At 42.1% G+C, this 13948-nt stretch overlaps 1 protein-coding gene across 1 annotated transcript in view; it reads left to right on the forward strand.

The window, feature by feature from the left end:
• Positions 1–13948, forward strand: part of GRID2 (glutamate ionotropic receptor delta type subunit 2) — a 535376-nt gene that overhangs the window by 380451 nt on the left and 140977 nt on the right. Inside the window, exons 7-8 of the mRNA XM_026041440.1 lie at positions 619–780; positions 6663–6782. Of these exons, the coding sequence (XP_025897225.1) occupies positions 619–780; positions 6663–6782 (282 nt within the window). The remainder of the gene's footprint in view (positions 1–618; positions 781–6662; positions 6783–13948) is intronic.

Consider the following 13948-nt stretch of genomic DNA (forward strand, 5'->3'; position numbering starts at 1 on the left):
TTGGAAGCATTTGTGATGATGCACTTGTGTTGCTTTGCCCTGAACCGCGTGTGTCACATCCAACTTTGTACTGCATGTGTTTAAACGTACACATATAGAAAAGGTAATGGGCTCAGTGGAATGGGCAGACAGGCTTCTTTGTTTCCCCGAGCCGAACCTTTCCCTTAGCTGATGCTAAACTGGACCCTCCTCACACCCTTTGTGTGTCAGCGTGCTGCCTGTGAAGCACACACATGCAGCAGCAATGCATGGTGTGTGACTGCCCGAGAAACTGCAAGTTCCTCACAACTCCTTCTGTCTAAAGGAAGTCTGTTCAAGTAGATGAGCTCATGGAAGTCCATTTAAATAGACAAGCTGGGCTTTTAATCCTGGAAGTGGAACCGTGCGAGTGATGGGACTGGCTGCACTTCACGTGTGCAGCTTGTCTGTACCCGCTGGCTGTAGTGTTACCCTCCCAGGCTGGTGTTAGTGGTAAACAACTGATTTTTTGACTCCCAAACAAGCCATTTTCAGCAAGTTTTGGCTGAAGTAAAAAAAAAAAAAAAAAAAAAAAGATAAATTCTGTCTGGCCGGGCAGCACAAGTAACCTGCTAATCCCCACGTTTTCCTTCCTTGCAGATCTCCAACCTGTACATCTACGACACGGTGCTGCTGCTGGCCAACGCCTTCCACAAGAAGCTGGAGGACAGAAAGTGGCACAGCATGGCCAGCCTGACCTGCATCAGGAAGAACTCSAAGCCCTGGCAGGGAGGACGCTCCATGCTGGACACCATCAAGAAGGTACCCGGCCCCTCTGCTTCCTTCCAAGTTAATTGCGTTAAGGTGGTGTTTCCCGTTGAGATCCGGGTTATTCTTGTCGGTACCAGCAGTGTCAAAAGCAGTAGCTTGAAGTCTTCAGAATGAAAACACTCTTTCATGTKGTTTATTTCTTTTCCATGTCACAAGGAGCATATTTCAAGTTCATTAATTGAGTCTGTTTATTATCAAACTGGTAGAAATTTCAAGTACAAATATCATGTTGCAAATGTAGCACAGGTTAAGGAGTAGAGCAAAGAATTTTTCTTTCCTGAAGCATTTTCTGTTATAAATAAATGATTGTTCACTGAGTAGGATATTATTAAAAGCAAACAAACAAAARAAAGGGCAGTTATATCCAGCTGATATTCTGTCAAATGTCTTGTTGCCCTGCTATAAACGTTTGTATGGGGCTCACAGAAATGAGAGCTCTGTGGAGGCATCTCATCTATGTGCTGCCGTGGCAAAACTGTTCCCTATASGAGACTCTTTTGTCTAACATTAAACTGGGTAGATGAATTACCCGCTACTTCCCTGTGAATATTATTTCATACCCTAATCATGCTTGTGCCCAAGCAGTTTTTCTTCCTCTTCAGCATTTAATGATATTTTTACTCCTTATTCCCCTTCTGTCATGATATTGACAACTGCCACAATTAGCCCAGCCTTGCAGGTCRGTATTTAGGTAAAATGTACATAGCTTGGTAGTTTACTGTTTCTACATAAATTATTCCATTCAGCCCATTTGGTCTCTTTACGTTATTGATGTCCCTCATAAAAGAGCCTTCTCATTTGTCTCAATGTACTTTCTGCTAAAGCAGATTTACATTTAAAGTGCTGCCAGTGTGTGCACTGTAAATATAAAAAGACGTGGTAGTCTTTGTTGGTTTTTTTCTTTTTTTTTCTCCTTTTTGAAGTGCTTTATTTAAGGATTCCATTAAAAGGACATAAAAATAATTTAAAATACTGCTCAAGAAGTTGCTCTTCTGCATTAGGCCCTTAACTGCACCAGAAGTGATGCAGGCAGGAAGCAGGGACTTCAGCGGCTCTTAGGCAGGCGGCTCATGATTTTCCCCCAGTTCTGGGTCCAGTCTGCATTAGCTCCAGCAGAGCAGTTGGAAGCTTTCTCCAAACACTGGCCCGAGTTCCAGTTCTGATAGTTGCAAGTTATGAGCCTGCAGTTCTGGGGTGCAGTTCTTATTTGGGGGCAGGTTTCAGCTTTCTGCAGCTTTCAGTTACATTGTGCTTAGGCTCTCAGAGTGGCTTCCAGTGCACATTTTCCACTCCGTGTATTTCCAGGTACATTTACAGCAAGGCTGATTCCAGGGCTTTCTTATCAACTTGCTCCTTGCAAATGCTATTGCGCACGTTTGCATGAGCAAACCAAAGGCTGTTGCTCCTTACTCAAATCCAAATGGAGCTGCCTGAGCCGGCCAAGTCAGAATAACTACTTCCAAATGACAATTTGAGTTTACTTTCCAAGCTCGAGTTTTGAGCGAACTCCATCAGCCCTGCCAGCATCTCTAAATTTAGGTGCGCTGTGAAAGGGACTGCTGAATATTTTCATCATAAACATTTGTGGGACATTTGTGGGACATTTGTGGACGTGAGACTGCTGCTGTCCTCAAAACATCCTTCAAGCTGCTGCTTGTCACTATTTTGCCGTCTTGCATCTTAGTCCGTGGAGTTTATTGAATTTTTGGCCACGTGGTCCTGAGCAGCTTAAGTTCATCTTGTTCCATTTCCCACGTTCTGAAATCTTATKATTAATAAAGCAAATTAGTCTTGTGGTCACTCACAGAAGAGCTGTGCAGCGCTGAAGGCAATGCCTTCCCCTGAAATTTGAAGAAAAAAGATGAATGAAGAAATTTGCAGGAGCAAATGCAACTTGCAAAGCTGGGATTAACACAAATGCCAGGGAAGTTCCTGGTGTGTGCAGCTCCAACCAGGTTTGTTACCTGTTCTTGAAGTAATAGAATAGCCCTTTGAATCATCCCTGCCGTCCTTTGCTGGTTTTCACTGCGGAACATGTGATTTCTAGGTCGTTATTTTTACCAACAGCTCCAAGATTTGTTGTTCCRTGTGAATTCATCTGATTTGACAAGCCCTGAAAATCATTCCAARCCCGCTTTTATCAATAAGAATTAGTGTCTGCTCCTATCCATTATACAAGTGACTAATTGAATTCCTCAGGAAGCGCGGTCGTGCTGATGAATTTGGCCGACTTCCCCAGAGAATCCTGCACTCACTGCTTCAGGAGGAGCTGTCCCCAAACACACATGTGCAGTTGCAGGTWTCTGCCTCGCCGTGAAAGAAATAACCATTACTGGAAAGCAATTCCACCATTAGAAAAACTAATCAAAACAAATGTGGTTATATGGAGGATCAGCTCCAAAAAATGACATCCAGTTTTCACCTGCATCTTCTTTCAGGCCACTGGATCTCTTCCCAGTGAGTCTCTTTTGTTTTGCTCATTGATAAAGAGCAAACTCTAGGGCTAGCAGCAGCCTAGAGCCTATTTGTGCTTGCAAAATGAGCTGTACCTTATGCTGCTCCATGAATCACGGGCAGTTCTGATCTCAGCGTTATTGTCAGTGATGTTCAGTGATGATGTATGAAACAGATATCAAATTGTTTCTCAGATAATAGATTTCCTGGCTGCCAGTTGAAAATGCTATTTTGAGTTGTAAACYGAGCAAATTTGGTACTGAAAACGTTGTCAAAGAACACAAAATGCTCACAGCCCRTGCTTAGAGGAGTTATTCTGCTTATAGCCACGGCTTTTTCCTTAATGGCAAAATAGCTCGTGCATCAGCAGCACTGTATTTTGCAAAAAAAGGGCCATTTGAAAAGGCGCAGTGAGAAGCAGTGGAATATTTTATACCTGATGCTTGGCAAGCTGATGTTCCCATGTGAGCTCCTGACTGCTGGGTAAATAGCACTTAGTGCAGGGACTTGCTTGCGGTATAGCCCTGCTGACGTGTTTATAAACTGCAGTTTGTCTTGCCAGCCCAGACAAGACCCAAGTAGACTCTAGCTACATTGCTAAGCTTTATAATAGCTCTGCGAAGCCCAGAGCRGTGATCAGAGACGTAAGTAAAACATTTTTGTCCTAACGACTGACATTTCACCCTTCAACTTTAAATGTGTCGGGAAATTGTGAGYTTGTGGCTCGCTCTTGGAGGAGTTTTAGCAAGGAGATGATAAATCGGTCCTGCGCTCCTCCTAAGTAGTATTGGTTCTTTAAGGAAGCTGAACGGAGGGAGATATTTCTGCCTCTTACCCATTATCTTAATTAACGTCGCGATGACTCTGAGAGATTTCATCAGGAAGTTGCTGGTTCCGTAACTGTCACGGATGGCCATTTCCTCCGAGGTCTCTTTCCACTATGTAATAAATCAATTAAACGTTTTGCAGGGATCCAGGTAGTGCAGAGCCTATGGGGAAATACAGGAGGGCTGTCACAAAACTCTTCTTAGAGCTGTAAGCAGAAACATAAGCACCGTGTGAAATGCTACACGGGGCAGCGAGAGAAACTTCCCAGAGAAGTTACCTGGGCTCCTAACGCTGAGCACACTCGAGGAGAGGTAACTCCAATCAAAGACAGACTTGCATGAGATGTCTTGGAAATCACCACAATACGTGAATAAGAAAAGTTTCTGTTGTGGTGAATGCTGGATTTAAGATGGGAGGAAAATAGTCCGTGTGCTTAGCGTGTGTCTTGGCCCAACCCCAGCAGCCATTGAAAAGGCCAGGTGAACAAACGTACCCAGAGGTTTTGCTGTAGATACTGCATTTCAAAATACRGTGGTTAAGCCTGGTGCCCTTTCTGAGATCTTAGATATTGCGTCCATGCAAAGAATTATTTTTTTTTTTCTTTCTTGGAAAGCAGATTTTAATCCTTCAGATGTGACTGATGTTAAATCCTTCTTCGGGTAATCGTTTTGATGACATTTCTTCAGATAAGGACAAATGTTACTGAAAACCTCAGTTTTTGTATTTGTTATGACAAGAATAGTTTACTTTTTTCACCCGCTCTGAATATTCATGGCCCTGCAATTATTAGGGCTACTCAAAAGTGGGAAAATAAAGCTGCTTCAGTTTTCCCAATAAAACTCCCTGATTTAAAGCATCTTCACTCGAGGTTTTTCTTCAATCCCCAGAACTACTGGACTATGACAGTTTTTAGATCAAGCTTTGAAATATGGATTTGTGAAAGGTTATCAGAAATACTGTGTCACTGTGAGGCTGCTTAATAACAACATAAGGTGTGTGCAGCACGGTTTTATTTCTGGTCAGTGACTAGGGTGAAGTGAGCCTTAAGTTACCAGGAGTCTGCTTTGTATTCCTGAAACCCATTGCTCCAGCCRGGAATGCATTTGCCTGACTTTACAGGTAGGCAAAAACTCACTTTAYCTGCCCTCTGAACCACCCGAGGCTGGCCCAGCTCCAACCTGTAAGCCTGCCAAGTGTCATCTTTACAGGTTTGTGCCCAGGCTAAYAGGAAACCTTCCTGCTGTGCCCCGGGTAGTGCTGTGTGTTGCRCTGGGCTGGCTGGCTCGCGCCGAGGCTGCCGTGGCCCAGCACCAGCCTGCACGACACCCTTAGATGGACCCTTGCACAGCAGGTTACCCTTCTCTTTCTTACTCCAGCGCCTCAGCTGAAAAGTAGAGATAATTTAAGAGGTTAAAGATACACAAATGCTAAGTATTTTCTTGTTTTAGGTTGAAAAGAGCATATCATAAAATATTTATGTTGAAAAGGTTTCCTTGACGGTCCTAGCCCCTTAGAAGGTTTGAAGGTCTCTCTCTGCGCAATTTCCTTTATTATAAACATATTAATGTTTWATAAAAGGCCAGCACTTGCTCTGTTTCACACTAACACGGGCTGGCATTGCAGAGCTGCAGAAGATGGGACACCCCAGCTTGGTAGATGGGGATTCAGCAAGAGGTTGGTGCCTAGCGAGGCACTCCGCGTGCCGGGTGGCTCTCGTGAAGCTCTGCCATCCAAATGATCCAACTTGAGCTGGAAGAGCCCTCAGAACCGCACCAGTCTCATCCTTTTTAAAGCATGGCTATGCCATGTTAATACCCTGTTGTAGTTTTTATAATGGTTTTACTGCAGAGACGGAAATTGTCCTGTGCATATTTAAAACATACGTAGTATTTTTGAGTGAAGTGGATTAACAGTCTCATTTTTTATCTGAACCTGAAAACGGAGTGATTTTTTTTCTAAGGCTTAACATTTTAACTATCTACATTTCCCTTGGCTTTGTTGCCCTTTACTGTTCCAAGGCATCCCCSTTTGTGTACAAAGCTGGGTTGTGTGTCATGTTGGATTAGCCCTGGGATACACTTAGCACATTGCTGTGGCGTGTGTAGCCTTTTCATCTCCGGTGCTTCATCGTGAATATTCACTCTTTCCTCTTTGCAATTCCCACCGCCTCCACCTACAATTAACAAAGCAAAAGCGAGCTTGGGAACCTGCTCTGCACTGCTGCTGCTCTGGTGAATTCGTGGGGCTCGAAAACTTGTGAAGGAAAAATGGACAAACCTCTACTCAGCCAGGCAGCCCTCTCATCTTCTCTGCTGATTGCAGATTGATGCAAAACTAATGCARAAACGTGGGGCGTAGTTGTTGCTTGTTTGATACCTGTTCAGCATTGTTGGATTTGATTCGTTGGTGGGATCCTTAAGCAATACAGAGACAATTTTGGATTCTGAATGGTTAGACAAATGATATCTCTGCAAAACTGTTTTAATTCTGGTAGTTACGTACATATTCTGCATTTGTTAAATACTTGGGTTGAAAAAAAAACAGAGATTGACTGCTTCTGTATATTCAGTCTGTTCTTTTTTTTCCCCTAGGGTGGAGTAAACGGCTTGACTGGAGAACTCGAATTTGCAGAAAATGGGGGGAATCCCAATGTTCACTTTGAAATTCTGGGGACCAATTATGGAGAAGATCTTGGCAGAGGAGTCCGCAAGGTGAGGATACATATGTTTAAACAAGAGACTTTTCTTTACATTTTTAACTGCATTTTTTTTTAATTGCAAAGCAGTCTTGCAGTAGCTGGTGTTGATCAAAGTGTTTTTCATCATACACAGTATGTAGATTTGGTAGACTTTTTTTTTTTGGTAATATCTGCAACTATGTTTGCAAAATAACAAATTATACGTAAAAACACATTTAGAGGACCAGATTTCCACTTGATGCAAAGAAAATAGTTGCAAAATGAAGCATACCTAAATTCTGTGATCTTGCACTTTCAGGCAGTACGTAAGGAATGCATTAGTAGAAATGAGCTTCTACATAACAGGCCCAATGTTAGGTCCTGCTTGCCAGACAGTCTGAAAACTTGCATTTAGTTTATTTGGGCAAATTGTATAAATTGCAGTGATCTCTGAGGTTAGCATCTTCTGCTTTGCATTTAAATTTTGCTACAATTCCATAAAGGTAAGTCCTGTATGAAGAATGGTGAGAGCAGATCACTGTTTGCACAGTGTGTCCTTAACTTAGTGTTGCTGGCTTACCTTCTGAGAAGGTAAAAGCAGCAGAAATCACAAAGTACCTTTTAGAAACACAGAAAACCCATAAACTTGTTCAAGAGCAATTCTCATCCAGCAATTCCAAGACAGTTCTCCTGTAAGCCAATCCTGAGGATAATCCTTGTGAGCGAGGAATGTGAAGTGATTGTGTCAAAATAAATGATAGAGAAGGTTATTTTGATGTATGTAACCTGGGTGCATGTGTCAGTGTCCCTGTGTGATGCARTGTCTTGTTTGGTTCCATGCCTTCTGTGCTAACAGGTAAGTGCTCCCAAAAGAGACAGAGATTAAATAAGAAGGTTCAAGTGTCCCCAAACTCTTGAGGKTTTTTTTTCTTCCTGCTGTAGGAAGATTACCAAGTTTTTCTCTCTCTTTTCTTATGGTTTACTTTATAGTGAAGATTTCAACTGTGATATAGTTTGTATGTGTATGTATACTATAGAGTGTGGGTATGGGCATGCAGAAGGTGTACAAAACAGTGAAATATTACAGGCATTTCAAATCTTTATGTTTCTTTCTTATAGTACAAGAGCAAAGAGAAGTTCAGTGACTTTGACAGGAAATAACTTGAAATTGGTCAAAGAAAACAGAATAGAAACACAGAATTCAATTAGTGTGTGAAATCTATTGCCCCAAGACCTTACTTGGAATAAAAGCAAGTTTAAAAAAAGTAATATACTGAAAATATATATTTATTTGATTGCTTCTTTTTAACTTGTATAGTGAAATGAACACTAAAAATAGTTTATGAAAAATATATAAAGAACCCCCTTTTGAAGGCTCCAAACTAGCTGCCCATCCGTAGACTTTCATGTGCGGCTCTGAATATGATTAAAAAGAAAGAATTCTCCAGRGCAGAACAGATTTAATCTGTTTCTTTTTCTTCTCTAAACAGCRTTCAGTGATTCAGAGGAAACCCTAAGAAGTCAAAGTAATTCCAGTTAAATATTTTAATTTTAATAAGTAATAGATGGATTTTTAAAAAGGAAGAAAAAAAGTTATTTAGGTAGAAAGTCAAAGACCCAAAATACAATGTAGAGACCCAGGATATTTAGAGAAAGAGGAAAAAGATATTTCTTTTTCAGGTGAAAACATCAGGTTTACTCTTTTGAATGAAGTTCACATTTTAACTTTGATTAAGTTTTAGTTCAATTTTTGAACCACTAGGGTTGGAAGCAAATCACAATAATTACAGAAGTCACATCTTTTTTTTTKTTTTRTTAGCAACGCTCTAATTAAAGTGCACTTCAAATTTCCATGCATTTAGTGGTCCTAAGTGTCAGGAACTACCTAACTTTTTATTTCTCAACTCTAGTGGAAGCAGCTGCAATTAGCAGAGTGAAATTTCTAAACAAATACATCATCTTTAATTAAGGTGTTGCCAGAGTACTTTTGTAGGAGATAATGAAGGGTGAAATCATGACAAAAGACCCATTCAAGTCATTGGGATGAAACGTTCACACCAAGTCAAGTGTGTAAAAATTTATTTGTTTTTCCCCAAGGAATCAATCAATTGATTTTAATTAAAGCAAGTMAAATTTTTAAAAGCACTCAATTTCTCAAGAGTCCAAATCCTGCTCAAAATCACTACTGTTTGGGTTCCTGAGTCATTCAACTACWTCTGAAAAGTTCATCTGTTGTCCCAGGCTTACAGGATTTTAAAAGGAACTAATCAGAATAAAATCAAGGAATATTGTAGGTATAAATATAATAAAAGCTGTAGCTACCAGGAACGACTGGGAAGTCTCCCTTGCAACTTTTGCAGGCACCTCTTAAAACAGAGCAATCGCAGGCAAATCCAGTGGGGGACGCGGACCTTGACCCAGGTGTGGAATTAGCAACTGGAGCAGCAGGATTGCTCCAAGTAGCGTGTTTCTTTGTGTGGGAGATTTTTCCCTGGAAGTTTCAGGTCCAACTAGCATTGGGCTCCAACACCTTGCAGGCAACAAGCAGCTCAAGCCAAGCACATGGTGCTTGGAATAACGCAGCCAGATCCGTGCCAGATCCAGGGTTTATTGACASGAGGTGCTGCAGATGTCCTGAGGGCACTGCAGGAAAACTGGCTTCTACGTATCCTGTTGTGGCCTGGGTTTGTGCAGATACAGATATATTCAGGGGGAGACAAGGGAGTATTTCTGACATTTGTCTCTTGGCATTTGTCTGTTGGTAGCTGACATTTAAGTGTGTGTGTTCTTTGACATTTAAATTTTGGTGAGGTACTGCTATCTACACTGTTGGAATAAAAGCTACCGTTCCTCTGAATACCCTTCTACCAAACAGGCGAACAGAGCAGAGCTGGTTGCTTGGAGGAGTCCTCTGATATCTCGATGCCACCATGGAAATAGGCTGTTCTCCTGCTTCTTCCAGCGTCTGCTGTAATTGAGAATGGGTTTGTCCTCAAAGCTTTCAAGTTACAGCTGCTTTTCTTTTTAACATTAAGAAGGGAAGAATATATTCTTTGTGTAGTGTAAGGATGTATTAAAACGTAAAGTTTATGAACATATCCAACATTAAAACCTGTAGGAGTTATTGCAGTATCCCTAGCTCAGGCGTTTGAACGTGAGAGAGGCCTTTGAGCATCCTGCCTGGCAGAGCAGCTGTGGGGCTCCCTCCTCCTGCCAGTGCTCCTGGCACAGGCAGCACATGCAGACCGGTGTGCTGCACATTGGGGGCTGCTTGGGACATTTTATCATCGTTAGATTTGCTCAGAGCTGAGGAAATTGTACTGCACTTCTTTGTTTTTTTTTTTTCCAGTAAAATAACTGCTGCTCTTTCCTCCTGATCTGAGGAAGAACTGTGGATTCTAGTAGCAGTATTGCTTTGGTATCAGATCTTCCACTTTTTTTCTCACTGATCAAGAAGTGACATGTTTTACCTATCTATTTGGACTCCCTCCGGGAGAATCTGCTGTCTCTTCTTACCAAGCTAAAAACCGTTCCCGTCTTGAATTTCTTTTTCCTTTCTGCTTTATTGAGTGAAAAGAGAAGTTAGACGGCTCCGATGACCTCAATTAACTAACATTATTTAACATTATTTAAGAACCAAGAGCAGGCAAAGCATTTTCGTCTTGGGTTGCTTCACGGTGAGCTGCTCGAGGTAAATGATAGGTTCACCCCTTCGCTTTGTGATCGGCATCAAAGGTAGGGAATTAAGAGAACCCAGCACTTAACTGCTGCAAGGTTGTTTCAGCTATTTCTAAAGGCTGACATGCAATTTATGATGTGACTGAAAGACACACTTGCAATTTTCAGCGACGTTATTGATGGTGTGTTTTTTAGGGAGTTGAAATGTTGCTGAGTCTGAAAGCTTTGCCTCTGGTGTTGATAGAAAAGGTAAATTTAGCTCTCTATTAAGGTGTTATTCTCCTTAAAGCTACCTGAAATACGCAAGTAGTCTGCTGGAAATGAGATGAACTACTTAGTACTAAAGGTAAAAATGTGGTTCAGTGCCTTACTTGACGGGCACTGCTGTTGCAGTTCAGCACAGTGCTTAAAAATGTGCTGTAAAGCTGCTGAAGAGCCTCATTTTCTGCCTGTATTCAGCCCTTGGTGGTATGTGGGGATACCATGACCAGTGCTCTGCGTTCCACCGGCTTCTGCACGTCTTCTGTGGGATTTCAGTGAAATTTCATTTGAGCTAGGGATTGTTGGGAAGGTGCATGTTACTGCAGTGAAGCTAGTGCTAGTAGAGAGCAGTCACTTACTTGAAAATGCCCTTGTATTTAGCTGCGAAGTTAAATTAAATGCCGATTTGAGTCTAACGGAAAGCAGGGGAATGCTTTTGCTRTAATTGTACATACTAGGCTTTTCAAGAGTATATTTCTAAAGTGCACGAGCTGAGAAAAATTGCTCTTTTGCTCCTGAATTAAGCATGCTGCTTGAAAATGAGACTGGAAAAGGAGAGAGACATGGACTCAGGATTATCAGTGGCCTCCCATCTGGAGAAGTTGCCAAGGTTTGGTCTTCCTCAGTCAGAAGGGAAGCAGATCTAAATCTCAGCCTTGGGCTCAGCCCTGTCCCCAGGCAGTTTCTCTGGGCCAGTGAGCGTTCGATACCAAATGCCAAATAAAGCAGCCAGAGAGAGACTGAGTCTGCAGCCTGGGGGATGGAGCCACAGGTAAATGAGGATGTCAAGGACTGCTTCTAGGGATCACATATTTATGCAGAGCAGGACAACTACTACAGGAGATGTAAAGAGCAACCTCTTCCCAGTGCATTGCTCTCTGAGGGAATGGAGCATCCATATGAAATACCCAAGAGCTAGGATCAGGTTTATGGGCAAAAATCGAGCACAAACTCTCAAATGCCAAGTGCCAAAGAATCAAGACCAAATTAGAGCAGTAACAATGTCCTACTCCACCAATTTCTCCTAAGTGGGAGTGATAAATCACATGAGTTGCAGCAGTCCCAGGCACTACTGTGCAGCTCAACGTGTTGTAAGAGAGAAAGGGGGATTTTAGTCCATTTTACTGCTGCACAGTGGAATGAAGAGTGTTTTGCTCCTGCATTAGGAATGATGGGGAAAGAAAGGGACATGGGTAGAGAATCCGGAGAGTGAAATGGGACTCCGGGGAGGGCCCCGGTGCCCACCAGATAGTGCTCATGGGGCCTTAGTGCTGCATTATGTTTCTCTTGGTAGTTTTGGCAGGGATGAGTCTRTCTCTCCTTTGCTCAGAACTTCTTGTCAGAACTCATATAAATTTTCCTACTGAAAACTGGTTTCAATCCATTGGGATGTGTCGATTTTGACTGACTGGTTTCATTAAAGAGGCTTCTTTTTTATATGCCTAAATTACTCTATTTTTTTTATTCATATATTCAGATAACATGTTATATTTTAGCCCCCATGTGGAAAATACAATTGTCTTCATAGCAAAGAACAGGGAAAAATATTTACCCTTTTCAAGCTTGGGTTTTTGTTTTCCTTTAGTATCTTGTTGTAACACGGGGAAACTCGAAAGAACAATCAAAGAGAAAAATGTGAGATCTAGGCACTGTGTAAGTACCTCTATATTCCCTTGTTCCTCTTAGGCAAGAGTCTAACCTTAGAGGTTTCCCTATGGATATTTTGTGCTTCAGCGTGGACATGAGAGCATAGAAGGGTACAGAAATTCATTTATTGATAATTACTTTTATTTCTTTGGACATTCGTATAAGGAGATGATTTTTTTTTAAATAACTATAACAGGAAAGATAACTTGGATTGGACTCAGTCACATTAGTGTGAGAAACTCAATTCGTGTCCATTACGGCCACTTCTTGTTCATTTTTGGGATCCTTTTTTTTAACATGGCTTATAGCTGTCCTCAGGCTGAGCGGTCCCGGGGATTCTGCCACGGGTATTGCTGCAAACTCCGCGTTTCCCACGAGCAGCCCTCCAGGTTTTCAGTGGGTTCCTTGGGTCACGTGTGAGGCGTCTTGGCTTGGGTTATACGGATTCTCTGCGGCGTGAGGAGCCATGAGAAGGCCTCACGGTGCACGTGAATCTGCAGAACTGCCTGGCAATTTCTGGAGCCAAATATCCTCAAATACTCCAGCTGAGTACATCAGCTTTGTAACTCACTTCAGAGAGCTGAAGTGCTTGGGAACTTTGAAGTGCCTGGGAAGTGACATTTTAAATAATGTCAGAGGGAAATGTGCGGATGATTTAGGAATGAACTTAATGCTTCGTTGGCGTCTCGGGCAGTCGTGTTGCTATGCGATTTCAGAAATCCCATCAGGGACTTCTCTCCACCTTTGAGGGAGAGCTCAGGGGGTGCTGCTTCAAGGATGCTTTTCTTCAGCCTTGAAATTAATAGGATAAAGCACTTAGTTTAACCCTACAAGTTTTAAGGCAGGGGGCTGATTCCTCATTAAACGTGGGTACATTTCAAAATGAAAGTTTTCAGAAATTTCTCTTGATTGGGTTTTAGAATTGGTTTGTTTTTTATCAAAGCTATCTGATGAAAAGGGCTTCAGTTCCCAAATAAGTAAAACTGAGCTGAGCATGCATTTGCCATCAGTAAGAAGTGAGTAAGTGTATTTTGCTCTCCGTTATTCCAAAGAGGAGGTGTTTTGGCTGATAAGACAGCATGAAGAGGAAGATAATCACTTGCAGTGAGTTAAACCTCTCTATCCAAATTTGGGTGTGAACTGGGTATTCTACTCTAAAATGAGTAGTAATTGGAAAACCGTGTAGACAGGAGAGAAGGATAATAAAATATTGAGCTGTTTCCTTGCCAGGTGGGACGAAGAGACGATAGTGGGAAATGGGTCGTTTAACTTGAGCTTTTTGGGGATGGTGAAGGTTGTTTTTCAGTTTGCAGCATTAGGAGCTCGATGCACACGTAATTTGCCTTGGGAAGGCTGAAATGCGTACAGGTTATAATAGATCTCAGGACRTTATATATGTCACTGAGTCTGCACGGATTTAATGTGACTAAATAAACTGCATTTTCCTTCAAAAATGGTGGGCTGAGGCTGACGTGATTAGCTGGCCTGATGCGTCCTGCCTGGGTGGCATAATCGGGTTTTGCTCTTGTGCACGTGGTGTGAGGGGCCTCTCCTTGAAGTCTGTGGTATCCAGGAGGCCTGTGAGTGCTGGGTGAGCCTCAGCTGTGAGTCTGC

Source organism: Nothoprocta perdicaria, unplaced genomic scaffold, assembly GCF_003342845.1.
Source record: "Nothoprocta perdicaria isolate Ctin4 unplaced genomic scaffold, notPer1 scaffold_285, whole genome shotgun sequence".
In the NCBI taxonomy this organism is placed as follows: domain Eukaryota; kingdom Metazoa; phylum Chordata; class Aves; order Tinamiformes; family Tinamidae; genus Nothoprocta; species Nothoprocta perdicaria.